Source organism: Petromyzon marinus, chromosome 33, assembly GCF_048934315.1.
Source record: "Petromyzon marinus isolate PM22_M1 ecotype Great Lakes invasive population chromosome 33, UKy_Petmar_22M1.pri1.0, whole genome shotgun sequence".
NCBI classification, from domain to species: Eukaryota; Metazoa; Chordata; class Hyperoartia; order Petromyzontiformes; family Petromyzontidae; genus Petromyzon; species Petromyzon marinus.
The window spans coordinates 15,070,444-15,084,790 of record NC_133699.1 but is presented as its reverse complement, the minus strand read 5'-3'; the positions used below and the strand labels follow the sequence as shown (position 1 = coordinate 15,084,790).

Sequence of the window (14,347 nt, the reverse complement as noted above, 5' to 3'; positions counted from 1 at the left end):
AAAAAAGTAACCTGCAGCGCCACACCTATTACCATCATTAGGGAAAAACGGTGATCCAATCTCCGACCCCCAGGAACAGGTTTGCAGATTTGCTGAGCATTTCTGTGAGGTCCTGGGGAAGGGGAAATCCCTCAGCCAGGAAAACATCGTGGCACAAAGTGGGGATGACCCTGCTGAGGCTGCGGTGCCTCAAATATTGGAGGAAGTAACCCCCTGTGAGTGGCTGGCTGAGGTGCCATTTGTTGAGGAAGTACTGAAGACGATCCGGAGTCTGAGACCAGGAAAGACACCGGGCAGAGATGATCTCCCAAGCAAAATGCTGAGGGAGGGTGGCGTTTGTGCACAGACTGCCCTATATGACATAACAACAGTCTGGACCACTGGACGGGTTCTGCAGGATTGGAAGGATGTCCTGGTGGTCCCCCTCTTTAAGAAGGGGGACCGCACAGACTGTAACAACTACAGGGGCATCTCACTCCTCATTGTGCCGGGAAAGGTCCTGGCAAGGATTATTCAACATCGCCTTGCCAGGCACGCTGAGGAGAGGCTTGCGGAGCCCCAATGCGGTTTCAGGAAAGGGCGGTCCTGCACAGATGCCATATTTTCTGTCCGTCTGCTACAGCAGATGTGTAGGGAATTCCAGCAAGACCTACATCTCTGCTTTATTGACCTGGTCAAGGCCTATGATACCATCAGTAGCCCTGGGCTCTGGGTTGTTTTTCGTGCTTTTGGAGTCCCTGACCTTCTGCTCACGATCATTAAGCACCTTCATGATGGTGAGCGGGCCCGGGTAAAACTACGTGGCCGGGAGTCAGAGCCATTCCCTGTACACCTTGGGGTGCGACTGGGATGTAGTCTGGCTCCCACATTATTTAACATCTATTTTGACCACGTAGTTCGTGAAGCCTTCAATAGTTATACCGGGGGAATCTCCATTTGGTACAGATGTAATGGGAGGCTGATCGATGCCCGGGTGCGGTCAAGGGATAGCTCCCTATTGCTCAACCAAGTTATGTATGCCAATGATTTGGTAATAGCTGCTCATTCAGAGGAGGAGTTGGAGACGCTGCTGCTGAGACTGGAGCGTGCCACTAAGAGATGGGGCCTTACCATCAGCCCCACCAAAACTAAGCACCTACCTGGGTATTTTGTATCATCGGATACTCCACCCCCACAACTCCCAATCGCTGATGGGGCAGTTGTGGAGAGAGTGGAGAGTTTACCATACCTGGGCAGTGTGCTTATGACTGGCTCCAATTTAACAGCAGAGGTCTCACTCCGAATCAGTCGAGCGACAATATCTTTTCATCAGTTGCGTAACGCTGTGTGGAAGCTACCTGGTCTGTCACTCCGCACTAAGCTTCAGGTCTTCTTGGCCACGGTCATTTCCTCCCTTCTCTACGCTTGCGAAACGTGGACCCCCCTAATGGAACATCTTTGCCGGTTAGAAACATTTAGGCTAGCCTGCCTACGATCCATCCTGGGTTTAACCAGGCTGAATTGTGTGAGGAGCTCACAAATCCTTGAAAGATCTGGGCAAGGTCCCATCGGTGAGCACCTCCGGCAGGTAAGGCTGCGTTGGCTGGGTCATGTAGCCCGCATGCCCAGCCACCGCATGCCGAAACAGCTTTTGTTCGGCCGGATCGAGGGGGCTAAATGGGTGCGGCACGGGCTAGAGAAGAGATGGAGTGATGTGGTACAGGAGGACGTGGAGCTGAGTGGACTTGCCGATGACTGGTACCAGCGGTGTCAAGATCGGCCTCTGTGGAGGAGGCTCGTGAAGGACGCTACTGGGCAGTTGGAGGCAGTCGCCCTCCAACAACAACGGAGGGCGGAGGAGCGACGCTCACAACAACGAGCGGAGTGCCGGGTGGCTAAAGCACAGCAGGTTGGCACAGTAGGGGGCACAGGTGGTGCATCAGCCAGTCATCTCGGTCATCTCAGTCAGTCGACCCGTGGCACCTGGGTCTGCCCCGTGACCTCCTGCCAGCGGGCATTCGACACTTCACGTGGCCTCAAGGTGCACATGGCCTGGCACAAGCGTCGTGGTGACATCACCGCCACTTAGTGGCGAATGGCGGTTGTTGTTGTGCGTGAGTCGATGTGTGTGTGTGTGTGGAAATTGATGTGTGTGTCAGTGGTGTAGCGGTAAGTGCGCTGCACCACGAACCCAGCGACCCGAGTTCGATTCCCGCTCATGGCCAACACCGGTGACAATTATCTGAACCCTTCCTGTGCCTCCCCTACGGCGAATCAGCTTCAAATGAGAACCTGCTGCGATGCGTCATAAACGTCGCCAGCGGGGAGTACCAAAAATATTTTTTGTTACACTATGTTGTATTCTCCTAAACACGTAAAATGTATACACAAATACTTTATACATACATTTCATTTTTCTGTATTTGTGTATGTATATGTTATGTTTTTAAGTGGAGTTTCGAAATATATCTTTTGCCCGGGCAACGCCGGGTACTTCCCGCTAGTATTAGTATTAAATAATAGAGATATCATCTTGCCCTGTCAGTGGGGTTGTTATTTTTTTTTAAACCAAGGCGAATACATTCTGATTTTGGGAAATTGTCTTTTTACGAAACTTTTTAAAACTCATGACAAATAATAGAAACAGGAAGAGCATTTCAAATTATCTAGGATTAGCATTGTGAAAATGTACAGTCAGTTTTTTCAACCAAAGTCAAAGGTAATATGTTGGACATAGCTCATGATCAACACAATAGGTCTCTGAATCCTTGCGGTCAGAATGATGTGTTGTTACTTGATTCTGTACGATGTAAATTCCTGAAGTGAGTGCAGTGACTGACTCGGAGACCGACGAATCAAGTTTTTGATAATGCCGATTGTACCTTCAATGCCACGTCACAAGGTGAATAAATTCCCGATTGGAACTCATTGCCACAAAGTGGTCAAATCATCCCATGTTAGACCAACTACTGCAAAATAACTTGTCAGGCGTCCTTGTGTTCCTCTTTTCAAAGTCACGGTTTGCCAGAATTTTATAACAAATCCAGCATTTTAAAATAGCTTGCAATTGAATTGCAGCACTGTTTATATTTCAACAAACCTTGATTTGTTCAAAGATGGGACGTGGCAGTCAACTCCTGTGCTGCTTGTAGTATTTTCTCTTGCAGTGTGTGCTTTAGTTATTGACATTGTTTTTTTTGTCAAAGATGGCTTGGCCTTAACCCTGCTCTGTGGCCATAATCCATGGTTCCTTATTCCAGAGCTATTTAATTAAATGGCCTGAAATCAAATTTGTTTTTCTGTCCATTAACATCTCTCCATTCCACTTCGCTATTTACCGCTTATCAGCATCTGCGCTCTGCATCCATTATTTGCTGGGCTTTCGATAAATATTCCTCCACCACCCCTGTTCTTAGTACAATAAAGCATTGCTTCCTGCATAATTTAAAAAGGGTTGTTTACATGAGATGTTGCTTTGAATCGTTTTTGCCAGTTATGTTTAGCAACAGACTCTCTCAATCAACCACACACACCCTTCACTACACTTGATGTGTGTCGTACAGAAGATATGCTCTCCCTGAGTCAATTACTGGGCTGTGGGGGGCTAGGGGAAGCTACGGGCAGGGTTGAGCTCTTCGTTAAGATGCAACCGCAGTGCAACGCTCGTCTGGAGACTGCCCAGAACCGCACGTTTTGTCCCACACAGATGTAGGTTAGCATACCTCGCTGCACCCTTGATATTTGCCACTTGAAACCACCAGTACTTTTAATTATAAGTTTATTCGCTCACTGAACCCAACCCTTCACCCTCCCGGGTAATCCAAATGCACGTTCTCTATCCCTGGATGTCATCATCTCGCAGTGTGGCCCTGCAGGAGATACACTTGAAATTAATGAGTGAACACAAATGTATAGACGTGTGTAAATAATCTGAATAATGCCCTTTATATGTGTCATTAGCTATGTTTTTTCCTGAGTATAAACAGGAATGTTAATAATTATGGTGGCACTTATTTTCAGCCTCTGCTTTGCACTTAGACATTCTAACAGTGCTTCAAACCTTGAGTGTCAAAAGCATTGCTATCTTCCAAATAAAGCAAGGTAATTAACATCTCTACACATAATTTTTGGTGACCTTGCAGATTTTTTTTCTTTTTTCATTTATTTTCACTTGTCCAGTAGCCCACGTCTTTATTTACGGTTCTTAGTGAACAGCTGGAGTTTTCTTAGAAACCTTCCAGTGGCTGGAAATACTTTGACCATGTCAAGGCTGAAGCATAGCAAAAATGTTCACAAGTGTAAGAAGGCAGGAAGGAATGTGTTGGAGTAAATGGGAAAACTGAAGTATCTCAAAGCTTGAGAGTAATAATCAACTTTCTAAATTGGAGGCCTTGATGGGTCTTCTACTGCCTGATGGTTTGAAAATGAGTGCTTTGTTTTGGGTAATTTAACTGTTATGCATAATTCTGGCTTAAAGGGCTTTTAGAGTTGATTTGAAGCTTTCGTGACTGCAGGAATCCATACTCATTGATTTTTTTTGGTAAAGTCACTTAGAAAATTAATAGATCACGACGTTTTGATTGCAACACAAGCAACCGTCTTCAGGTGAGAGAGAGAAAGCTACTGAAACAAGGTCTTACGTAGGCCTGAGATGGATGCAGCCTCAGGGTAAGAGGGTGGGGCTAGAGATGGTCTCCCTGAGGCTGTGGAAGTGGCGATTGTATTGTGAGAGATTAGCATGTCAATGCACGAGCTTAGTATGTTGCAGCATCGGTGACTGAGCGAGCAGGACATCCAGCCCATCAATACCAAGACATCCAACCTAATAATGCAACTCAGAGAGTCAGCTAAAATCGCAGGAAGGATGGAAACATCACAGCAGGTTAAGACTTTACCTGGTTAATCACGTCCTTCCAATGATTGCTCAATTTGTACCTATCTACTCGGAAGTTGTGTCTGTGTTTATATATCTGGATGGCTTCATAAACAAATCTCTGATAATAGCCAGGGGGTTTGCAGAGTACCTTCGTCTTGGAAAAATATATTTCGTGTGTGCCCATAGCGTTAAAACTGATCAGCAACGGCAGAGGTATTGGTCCTACTATGCTTTAGATCTGCCTTGTGTTCGCGAACACGATCCGAGACTTGTCGTATCGTTTCCCCAATGTAACTGCTGCCGCAGCCACAACTTAGTTTGGAGATACCAGGATATTGCATGTCAGGAATCAATCCTTTACAGATGGGATCAAATCACGGATTTTGTGTACTGTGTTGAAACGAACCTGGATCTTGTGTTTGTTTAAGATTTAGGAAATATATTTTTTTAATCCCTGCTATGTATGGCAAGGTGATGGTTTTGATTGGGTCCTCAGATGGTTGTCTCCCCATGGCTGGGGAGACAGCTTTGCGGATTGTACGGTCATAATATCCATTCATCCTGAGGACTTGGTGTACGTGCTCCAGCTCACTGGCTAGGTGGTGCTGGTTGGAGATGCAATGGGCCCTATGGTGTAGTGTTTTGATGAGGGAATTCTTCTGAGCTGGATGGTGGTGAGAGTCAGGCTTTAGATAGGCATCCGTGTGGGTAGCTTTCCCGTAGACAATGTCCCAACGAGCCATTAGGTCTCTTCTCGATCAAAACATCCAGGAATGGTAACTTGCCATCCTTTTCCACTTCCATGGTGACTTTGATGGCTGGGTGTATGGAATTGATGTGGTTGACGAATTGGTTTAGTGCTGGCTGGCCATGTGGCCAGATGACGAACGTATCATCTACTTATCTCTTCCACGTAGGGTGGATGTCTGAATGGCATCTGTTTAAAATTTCTCCATGAAAACATTCGCTGCCACTGGCGATAAGGGAGAACCCATTGGGGGTACCCTCCTCTTGTTTGTGAATGTACCTACCATTCCAGGTGTAGTTAGTATTGGTAAGGCAGTGCCTCACCAAACTTGGCACATCAGAATTCAGTCCCTGTTGGACCAAGTCTCCAATGATTGCAATGGTGTCAGGCACAGGTACCTTGGTGAACAGAGAGACTACATCGAAACTGACAAGCAAATAATCTGGAGACAGTGAGATGTCTTTGTTTAGAGAAACCAAGTGAGCTAAGTACAGCTGATGTGGTTTTTCCAGTGGATGAAAGCAAGGTCTCAGACAGAAATCATGTCAGTTTGTAGGTGGGTGAGTTAATGGTGGAGATGATGGGATGGAGCAGTGTACCTTGTTTGTGGATTTATTTTTTAGAGTGTTGGCACGGTCAGCCAAGTGACCGTTTTCACTTTGAGTGGATGGAGCCTCTACCTCGACTGCTACATGCTGACAAATTACTCAAATTTCTGCACAGCAACATTTAGTTCCAATATGTTAACGTGTGTGTATTTTACACATTGGTGGTGGGGGGGGGGCTATCACGTTCTATTGCCTGTATAAAAAAAAGATATTTTTAAGTTAAGCAATTATAGCAAACATTTAAATAATGGGACCAGTGGAAGATAATTTTAAACAATTTGGACAATCGACAAATGTGGCACTTGTCCATGATTTATGATCACTCGTACTCTCAAGTGTACGCATATATGCTTCACATTTGCACTACAGTTTGGTACTTAACACGTGCACAAGCTGTCTAATCGACTAGTAGTTGCGTGGGATATGTTACCACTCACATTGTTCCCGCTTTGTCTGACAGGTGCTGCCTTACTGGGGAAATCCTCACGACAGGAAGGTGATCCGCAAGTTCTGGAGCCAGGTAGGGGTGCACCCTCCGTTCAAGCTCTGCATCGTGCTGTGGCTTGCTCTGGTCCCGTTGAGAACGTGTGAAGGGGGAACAATTGCCCATAGTGTCAACCTTGAAAATCATAAACTCACTCCAATCTCTGCATGACGTATTTGGTAAAATTCAACTATAAACTATTTTTTACTTTACCAGGTAAGGGCCCACTGAGCTTATATAGCTTTTTTTCAGAAGCAACCTGGCCACAAATTATTGCTCATCAAAATATCATAAATGTTTGGAAATGTATAGCAGCCAAATACTCTAAATGCACGTTGATTCTAAATGTGCAAAGAAAAACCAGAGAACTTGGAGAAAAATCCACGCGACCACAGAGAGGACACGCAACGTCAAGATCGAACCCACTACCTCCTATATACCGGGCGAGGTAGTTAACATCTCGCCACCTTGGCGCCACTGCAGAAGCTCTCGGCAAATGGCAGAGCAATTTCCTGAGGGAACTTTCTGATGGATTGGGGCCTTGGTTGATGTTTGTGTTTCACGCTGGGTTTGGTGTGGATGTTGCTGATCGTTTTATCGACAAGGCTTGCTTCAGGCCGACCCTTTATCGCGTTCCTCTGTCAAAATGTTAGTGACTCGATGGCACGGCTGGACAAATAGTACGACGCCACGATTGGCGGCGGTGTTGGCGAGCCGCTGGGAGGCAGGGGCATAGACGGGGCAACGGTGTTGCGGGGAATCGCACCGTAGTTGTTACCTTGTCAAAATTGGCCCATGTTCACTGAATTGAATTAACATAGCCAATTGCAAGTCACAGAGTATTATTAAAGGTGATGTTCTTATAATAACATCAGACATAAGTTAGAACATCAATAGATGAAGGCTCTTGACACTTGATCTCATCAGTGGTGTCATACAGGATATCAGAAGTGATGTTGTACAACTGTTTGTTAAATTAAGCTTTTTAAAAACTCTTATAATTGGTGTCATGAGGTGAAAGAAGTATCCCAATCAGGCTCAGTAGGCTAATCAGGACCTTTCGCTGCCTGGGAATGTTGGCAGCGCTTTTCTAGAGTGCCCGGTCTCTTGTTAATTGGATGTTAGAGACCCGTGAATTACTTCACTGGAGTCGGCCATGATCTTTGGGCGTTTTGGCCCAAATATATTTAATGGTAATTAAATGTCAAAATTTTTTTAATTTAAAATATCCCCCATCATATCTATCATAGTCCATGTCTCCATTGTTAACTAGAAATCTCACGATTCTTCAAGTATTTCAAAACAGAACACAATCTACACAAACATATTTGATTTTGTACTTGGTTACATGAGGAACATTGACTGTGCAGCCAATGATCGTTGTCAACATCCAATACCCACTTTTGTTAATGTGGGTATTCGATGTCTTTATACCCATCCCTATGAAGACATTGTGTGGATGCAGGTTCCATGACTGCGGCCCCTGTGTGTGCATGTGCGCGCGTGCCGCCCTGCAGAAAACCCTGTTCACGCAGGACGCGCCGTTCCACGTGGTGATTACCAGCTACCAGCTGGTGGTGCAGGACGTCAAGTACTTCCAACGTGTTAAGTGGCAGTACATGGTACTGGACGAGGCACAGGCCCTCAAGAGCAGCACAAGGTCAGCGTGGCACACACACGCATCTCCTCTGTGCACCACACACACACACACTTCTCCTAGCCTGTATAAGCTGTTTAGAGCAACCTCTATGAGCACTTATTAAGGCAGCATGTTCCAAACCTTGCATAGTTGTGGTAATGTCAGCAGCATACAGCTGTGAATTACAGTGGTGGTTGTCTTGTGTGCGTGTCATGCCGGCAGTGTGCGGTGGAAGATCTTGCTGCAGTTCCAGTGCCGGAACCGGCTGCTGTTGACTGGCACGCCAATCCAGAACACCATGGCGGAGGTGAGTTCTCGTGGAGATTAAAATAATTGTAAAGTAGGCGCACCAGAGGTGGCTTCTTTCATAATGCTGGACAACTATTTTAATCAGAAATTTGTGCAGTTTGTGTAGATTGTTGCAAACGTGCGTAGTTGCTGCGTTGGCACCTGCCTTGCTACACTGCCACTCTGGGTTTGTTTGCTGCCACGTGGGTGCTGCCTGCATCCCGCGCTTACACGTGTGTGTGTGTGTGTGTTTGTTTGTGTGCGTGCTGTGATGGCCAGCTCTGGGCCCTGCTGCACTTCATCATGCCCACACTGTTTGACTCTCACGAGGAGTTCAACGAGTGGTTTTCCAAGGACATCGAGAGCCACGCCGAGAACAAGTCTGTAATCGACGAGAGTGAGTGCCGCTCCCCAACTCCACCGTCTTCCCCTTTCACTACACCCTCCCTTTCCACCGTCTCTTGCCTCACCTCTCTCCCCCTCCTCTCTCTTCAACACCTCCCAGACCACACGTGACAACGCAAAACCTAAAGCAAACACCTTTGCATGATTTTATATTTTTATAAGGCTGTATCCAAATAGTGAAAATATGTCCGGATACCATCCAGATCTGGGTTGTATGCGGATATTTGGAACATCCGTGATTTAAGGCCACATTGTTTACGTGATATGTGCTGTGACTGTGTGACACGGTTGATCCTCGGTCTGCTACAGTGCGGGAATGGCTGTGTTGGCTCTGTACTACCCATGACGCAATTTTGAGGTGAACGCTGCCCTAATAGAGGAACGTATGCCAGCAAGCGGTGTGTACCAATTGAAAGGTCAACGAAGTTGCTTTTCCAGGGACATAGCAGATTTGAAAAATCGTGCAGATTATAACGTATTTTTATTACAAGCAGAATTTTTAGGGTCTTTCCCGAAATAGTTAACATGTGTTTTTGCCCTCGCCTCCCTCAGACCAATTGTCACGGCTGCACATGATCCTCAAGCCATTCATGCTGCGGCGCATCAAGAAGGACGTGGAGAATGAGCTCTCCGATAAGGTGTGCACCCGCGGGACCGCCTGTATGCACTGCACCGGCATGCACGGCACTCACCGTGCGTGTACGGTGCTCGCCTTGTGCGGTGCACGCCGTGCATGCACGCTGCACACTGCGCAAGGAACAGAGTAGTTCGTGTCCTGCTGTGGTCAGCACAGTGTTTCGTTACACATGGCACCGTCGGCCGCGTGGTCAGCACATGTGTGACTGACACTGCTTGCAGGAATGCTTTTACTCTTTGGTTCTTTCGGTAAAGTCATGTAGAAAATTATAAATCAAATAATAGAAGACGACGTTTCGATTGCAACACAAGGTAGGGATGGAAAAAAAACATAGATAACTTAGAAACACAAGGCAACACAACACAGAGAGCCGGCCAACACAACAGCCAACACCCCACCTGGCTGACCACGCTCCTCCAAAGGATGACAAAAAGAAAGACAGCGCCACTGTGTCGAGGCTTTAAATAGAGAGAGGGGGGGAGGGGTTGGGGCAGAGAGAGGAGGGCGGGCAGAGGGCAATGAGAGTGTTGTGTGGAATTCCGGACCACAGTGGCTGGAGGCAGACCACACTCCTCCAAAGAATAGTTGTGTGGAATTCCGGACCATAGTGGCCGGAGGAGAGACAATGGACTATAAACAAGCAGCACGGCAATATTTAGAGTAAGAAAATCGGAAGTTTGAGAAAGCAAATTTAGTAAAATTAGAGAGTGTAATGTAATGCAACAACATAGAGTCGGTTAACACAGTTAACGCAATGACTGGTTGATTACATTCTCTGTGTTGTGTTGCATTGTGTTTTGAAGTTTACTATATTGTTTTTTTCTCATTCATTCTTACCTGATGACAGTTGCTTGTGTTGCAATCGAAACGTCGTATTCTATTATTATTGATTTTATTTTCTACGTGACTTTAAAAAAAAGAACCAAAGAGTAATTCCTGCAGTCAGGAAAGCTTGAAATCTAGGAATACTTTTTTTTATATTTTGTTGTTTTAATAGGTAAGGATCACTGATCTATGTAGCTCTTTTTAAAAAAGAGACCTGGCCGCAAAGGTTAGCTCAACAAAGCGACTTATCATGTGGAAATGTATAGCAGCCAAATACTCTCAACGCATGTTTCTAAATGCGGAGGGAAAAGCTGGATTACCCAGAGAAAAATCCACGCGACCATGGGGAGAACATGCAAACTTCAAATATACAGGCATCACGGTCGGGATCGAATCCACGACCTACATACCAGGCTAGGTAGCGGCGACCGCGGAAGATGCATTTTGAACCGCTCCAAACTTAAGAAATTCGACGGAGGGAGCAGACATTCATTTAGCCTCGCATGAAACCATCACGCAGCTTTCCGACTTGGACATAATAGAGCTTTAAGTTGCGCTTCACTAAACCATGCACAAGAAGTGAATGTTTACATGACGTCAGGAATATAATCCTTGCTGCCACCCATTAATGATGCTGCGTGGTTGTGAAAAGTGCATTGCAATGCTGTGTAGTGGGCACGAACAAGTCTGTGGCATTGGGTGACTTGGGGCATCTGTATTGCCTATATTTTTGCAATAACATGTCCCCTGTGTGCTTTTACATTGCAGATCGAGGTGCTGGTCTACTGCCATTTGAATTCGAGGCAACGGCTCTTATACCAGGGCCTCAAAAACAAGATCTCCATTGAGGATCTGCTGCAGTCGTCCATGGGCACCCAGCTCGCCCACACCACCACAAGCAGCCTCATGAACCTAGTCATGCAGTTCCGCAAGGCATGGCTCTCACACACGCACAATCACACGCGCGCACACACACGTGGACGGACACACCAACGAACACGGCGTGCTCACGGCATCCTCGTAATTGGGGGGTGGTGGGGCGGCTGTGGTGGTGGTGCTTGTTCTCAGCGACCGTCCCTGATTGTAACCTTGAGATAAAAAGATATTCCTGCATATTTACAGTTTTGGATGTTTTCTTATCCGAGGCACGGGATAGAACAAGATCATTTCTGGCTATATAGTGCGGAGTTTATGGTAATGAAGAGGGATTTATGGTTGCCAGCAACATTTTCCATCAGGGAAGAGTATAATATGACATTTTCTTTGTGTAGGGGTGGGGTATTACAAACCTGCATGTAATGTCCGATGGCATTTAATGGTTGAGGTGGAATAAAAATGCCTCCTAGACTTTTAACCAGTTAGGAATGCTTTCAAAATACGACATTCGTTGAGCTTAATATCAACATTGCAGGCTGTTATGTCGTGCCCGTTCCTGTAGGTGCATGGGTGGGGGGGTGCATGCATGCGTGAATGCGTGGGCATACCGTGGGTGGGTTGGTGGGCATACCGTGGGCGTGGAGTCGTGGGTACATGTGTATGTCTGCTGGCTGCTCGTTGTGCAGGTGTGCAACCACCCGGACCTTTTTGAGCGCCAGGAGACTCGCTCACCCTTTTTCTTTCCGACGGAGGTGTACCCTGTGCCCAAGCTAGTGTACCGCGAGTGCCTCCCTGCCTCCTGCAATCCCTACAAGCGAAAGTGAGTTTGCGCTGTCTGCGCATGGTTGGTTTACCGACAGGTTCCTGTGGCTGCTGCAGGGCGGCGTTTGGTTTGTTCTCTGGTTACCGGGGCCTGGTGGCTCGGCAGTGGAGCGAGCGGCTCGCACGTCGGCAGATTACGAGTTCATTCCATCTAGAGGAATGAACTCAATGAGAACCACTTTGTGGGAAAGTCACCAGTGGTTGTCCTTTTGATGGACTTGGCCTGCCATTGGAATGTGGATATCCCACCACTGGCTTAGGGCTTTAAGGAGAGATGACCGCTGTCTCGATGCTCATTTGAGCATAAATAGCTTGTGTCTTTGACCGGTTGCTGGGTTATTGCCTGATTGTTTTGTGATTTTTAGTTGTTCGTTTCATTCCATACGCTATAATCACCTCCTGCTGATTGACGTTGCGCTAACGACGTAAACTTGACTCCACCTGGTGCATCTGGTATATCAGTCGTAACCCCAGGAGTTAATTTAAAAGACCAGTCGGCCATAAAAGCTGAGATTTTACTTTCTTCTTTGTTATGAAAAAAACTTGTTATATTTAATGAATCTGTCATTCATCATGTATTATTATTATTCTTAAGAAAAGGTTTTTGGGTTAGATCGCATAAATATGAATTGTAAATGATGTGGGTATGCTCTCCAACAGACCGGTGTGCTGAACTAGTAACTAATTAGCACGTTTTGTTTCCATGATAAACCTTACTAATTGGCGGGTGATGGTGGTTTAACGAGACATATCTATGGGACCTTTTTGCCAGTATCAAAAGGTGTTAAGATGTTCAAACACCAAATAGATACCTTCTGCATGGCAACAAGTCTACATTAACCACACATGCTTGTGGCAAAACATTTACCTGATCTAACCCAAAAAACTTTATTATCAGTAACTTTATCGTTATTTATTTTAAATAGTAAATGCTGTTAGTAAAGACTGGCAGCAAAACCATCTTCTGAAATCAACCTTTGAGAGTGTAGGGATGTTAGCATTCCTGGTTGGCTTGCTTAGGTCTCTTACTAACGAATGTAAAATTGGTATTGCTCGATGATTTTGTCATCAGTTTCTGTTTTGGCATGCAGGAAATAATTGCTTACACTGCTGGTGCTGTGTGTCCTTGTTGTAACACTGTGTACACCATGGCGCTTGGTGTGCTGTGCCTCAGACTGCTGCTCTCCACCCTGTCTCCGTTCGCTGCTGAGCACATCCACTCCTCGCTCTTCCATGCCAAGGGTAAGCACCCCACCTCGCGAATCTCCCCCTCCACCAGGGGACAGCGATCGCACTGACGCCTTTTGTAACTTGGAGCAATCATATTGCGTGTTAAACACGCACGTTTTTTCTATAGGCCAGCAGCCAGTTGGATAAAACAGGGCTCTCTTGAGCTCCCTCTAGTGAAGGCCCTTCTGCCAGCAGTGTCATGGGCAGGGCTACACCTTTATCTGTACCTTTGTACAAGTTAATGTTCTATATATAAGTGAATACAAGCTACTCTCCGTGTATTGTATAGATGTGTTTCACTGTTCTTCAGATTTTTTTAAGCAACATTTTACCTTATGATTGTTGTTTCCTAAGAAATATTTGCTTAGAATCCCAACGGCATTCATCACCAAGTAATAGTCTAACGTTTTTCCTCTGTTTGTCTTGAGTCATTGCTGATTCCTTATGTTCTAAGCGGCCACTTTTGTTTATGGTGAAAGGGTACTTTTTTCCCTTTATGAACACGCCCGATGTAGCCAGAGCATCCCGTGCTTTTTACTTCACTGCCGCATATGACAGAAACACGCTTCTGGGAGCCAGAGCGCACTCTTAATGTTCCGGGGCGCTCACGCGCCGGGCCCCCCTGCAGCACGCCGGCCCGCTGTCCTTACCGGTGCCACCTGCACCGTGCCGCCATACGGTGTCGCCCTCGGCTCGGAGAGCGCTCGCTCCGTGGGCACGTGGGGCAGACGCAGGCGGGCCCGGGTTGTTGTGCAGCGGAGCACGCTCGCGTTGCTCGTGTTACAACCAGGATATCCGCAGCGGGCCGCCCTCCCCGTGGCTTCAAAGTGGGGCCCCCGTCTGGCAAGCGCATTCCCACTAGCAGGAGAGGCCTGGCAGGCAGGCGGGGGCTTCCTGTTATGGCAGCTCCAGATGGCGTGCATGACTTAC

At 46.6% G+C, this 14,347-nt stretch overlaps 1 protein-coding gene across 3 annotated transcripts in view; it reads left to right on the top strand.

Annotated features, from left to right (window-relative positions):
• INO80 (INO80 complex ATPase subunit) overlaps positions 1–14,347 on the top strand; it is a 110,337-nt gene that overhangs the window by 42,697 nt on the left and 53,293 nt on the right. For all 3 annotated transcript variants that reach the window (XM_076071578.1, XM_076071579.1, XM_032965272.2), the window contains 8 exons: positions 6,672–6,731; positions 8,213–8,355; positions 8,557–8,641; positions 8,902–9,019; positions 9,580–9,665; positions 11,258–11,422; positions 12,052–12,185; positions 13,362–13,429. In XM_076071578.1, coding sequence (XP_075927693.1) covers positions 6,672–6,731; positions 8,213–8,355; positions 8,557–8,641; positions 8,902–9,019; positions 9,580–9,665; positions 11,258–11,422; positions 12,052–12,185; positions 13,362–13,429 — 859 coding nt within the window. The remainder of the gene's footprint in view (positions 1–6,671; positions 6,732–8,212; positions 8,356–8,556; positions 8,642–8,901; positions 9,020–9,579; positions 9,666–11,257; positions 11,423–12,051; positions 12,186–13,361; positions 13,430–14,347) is intronic.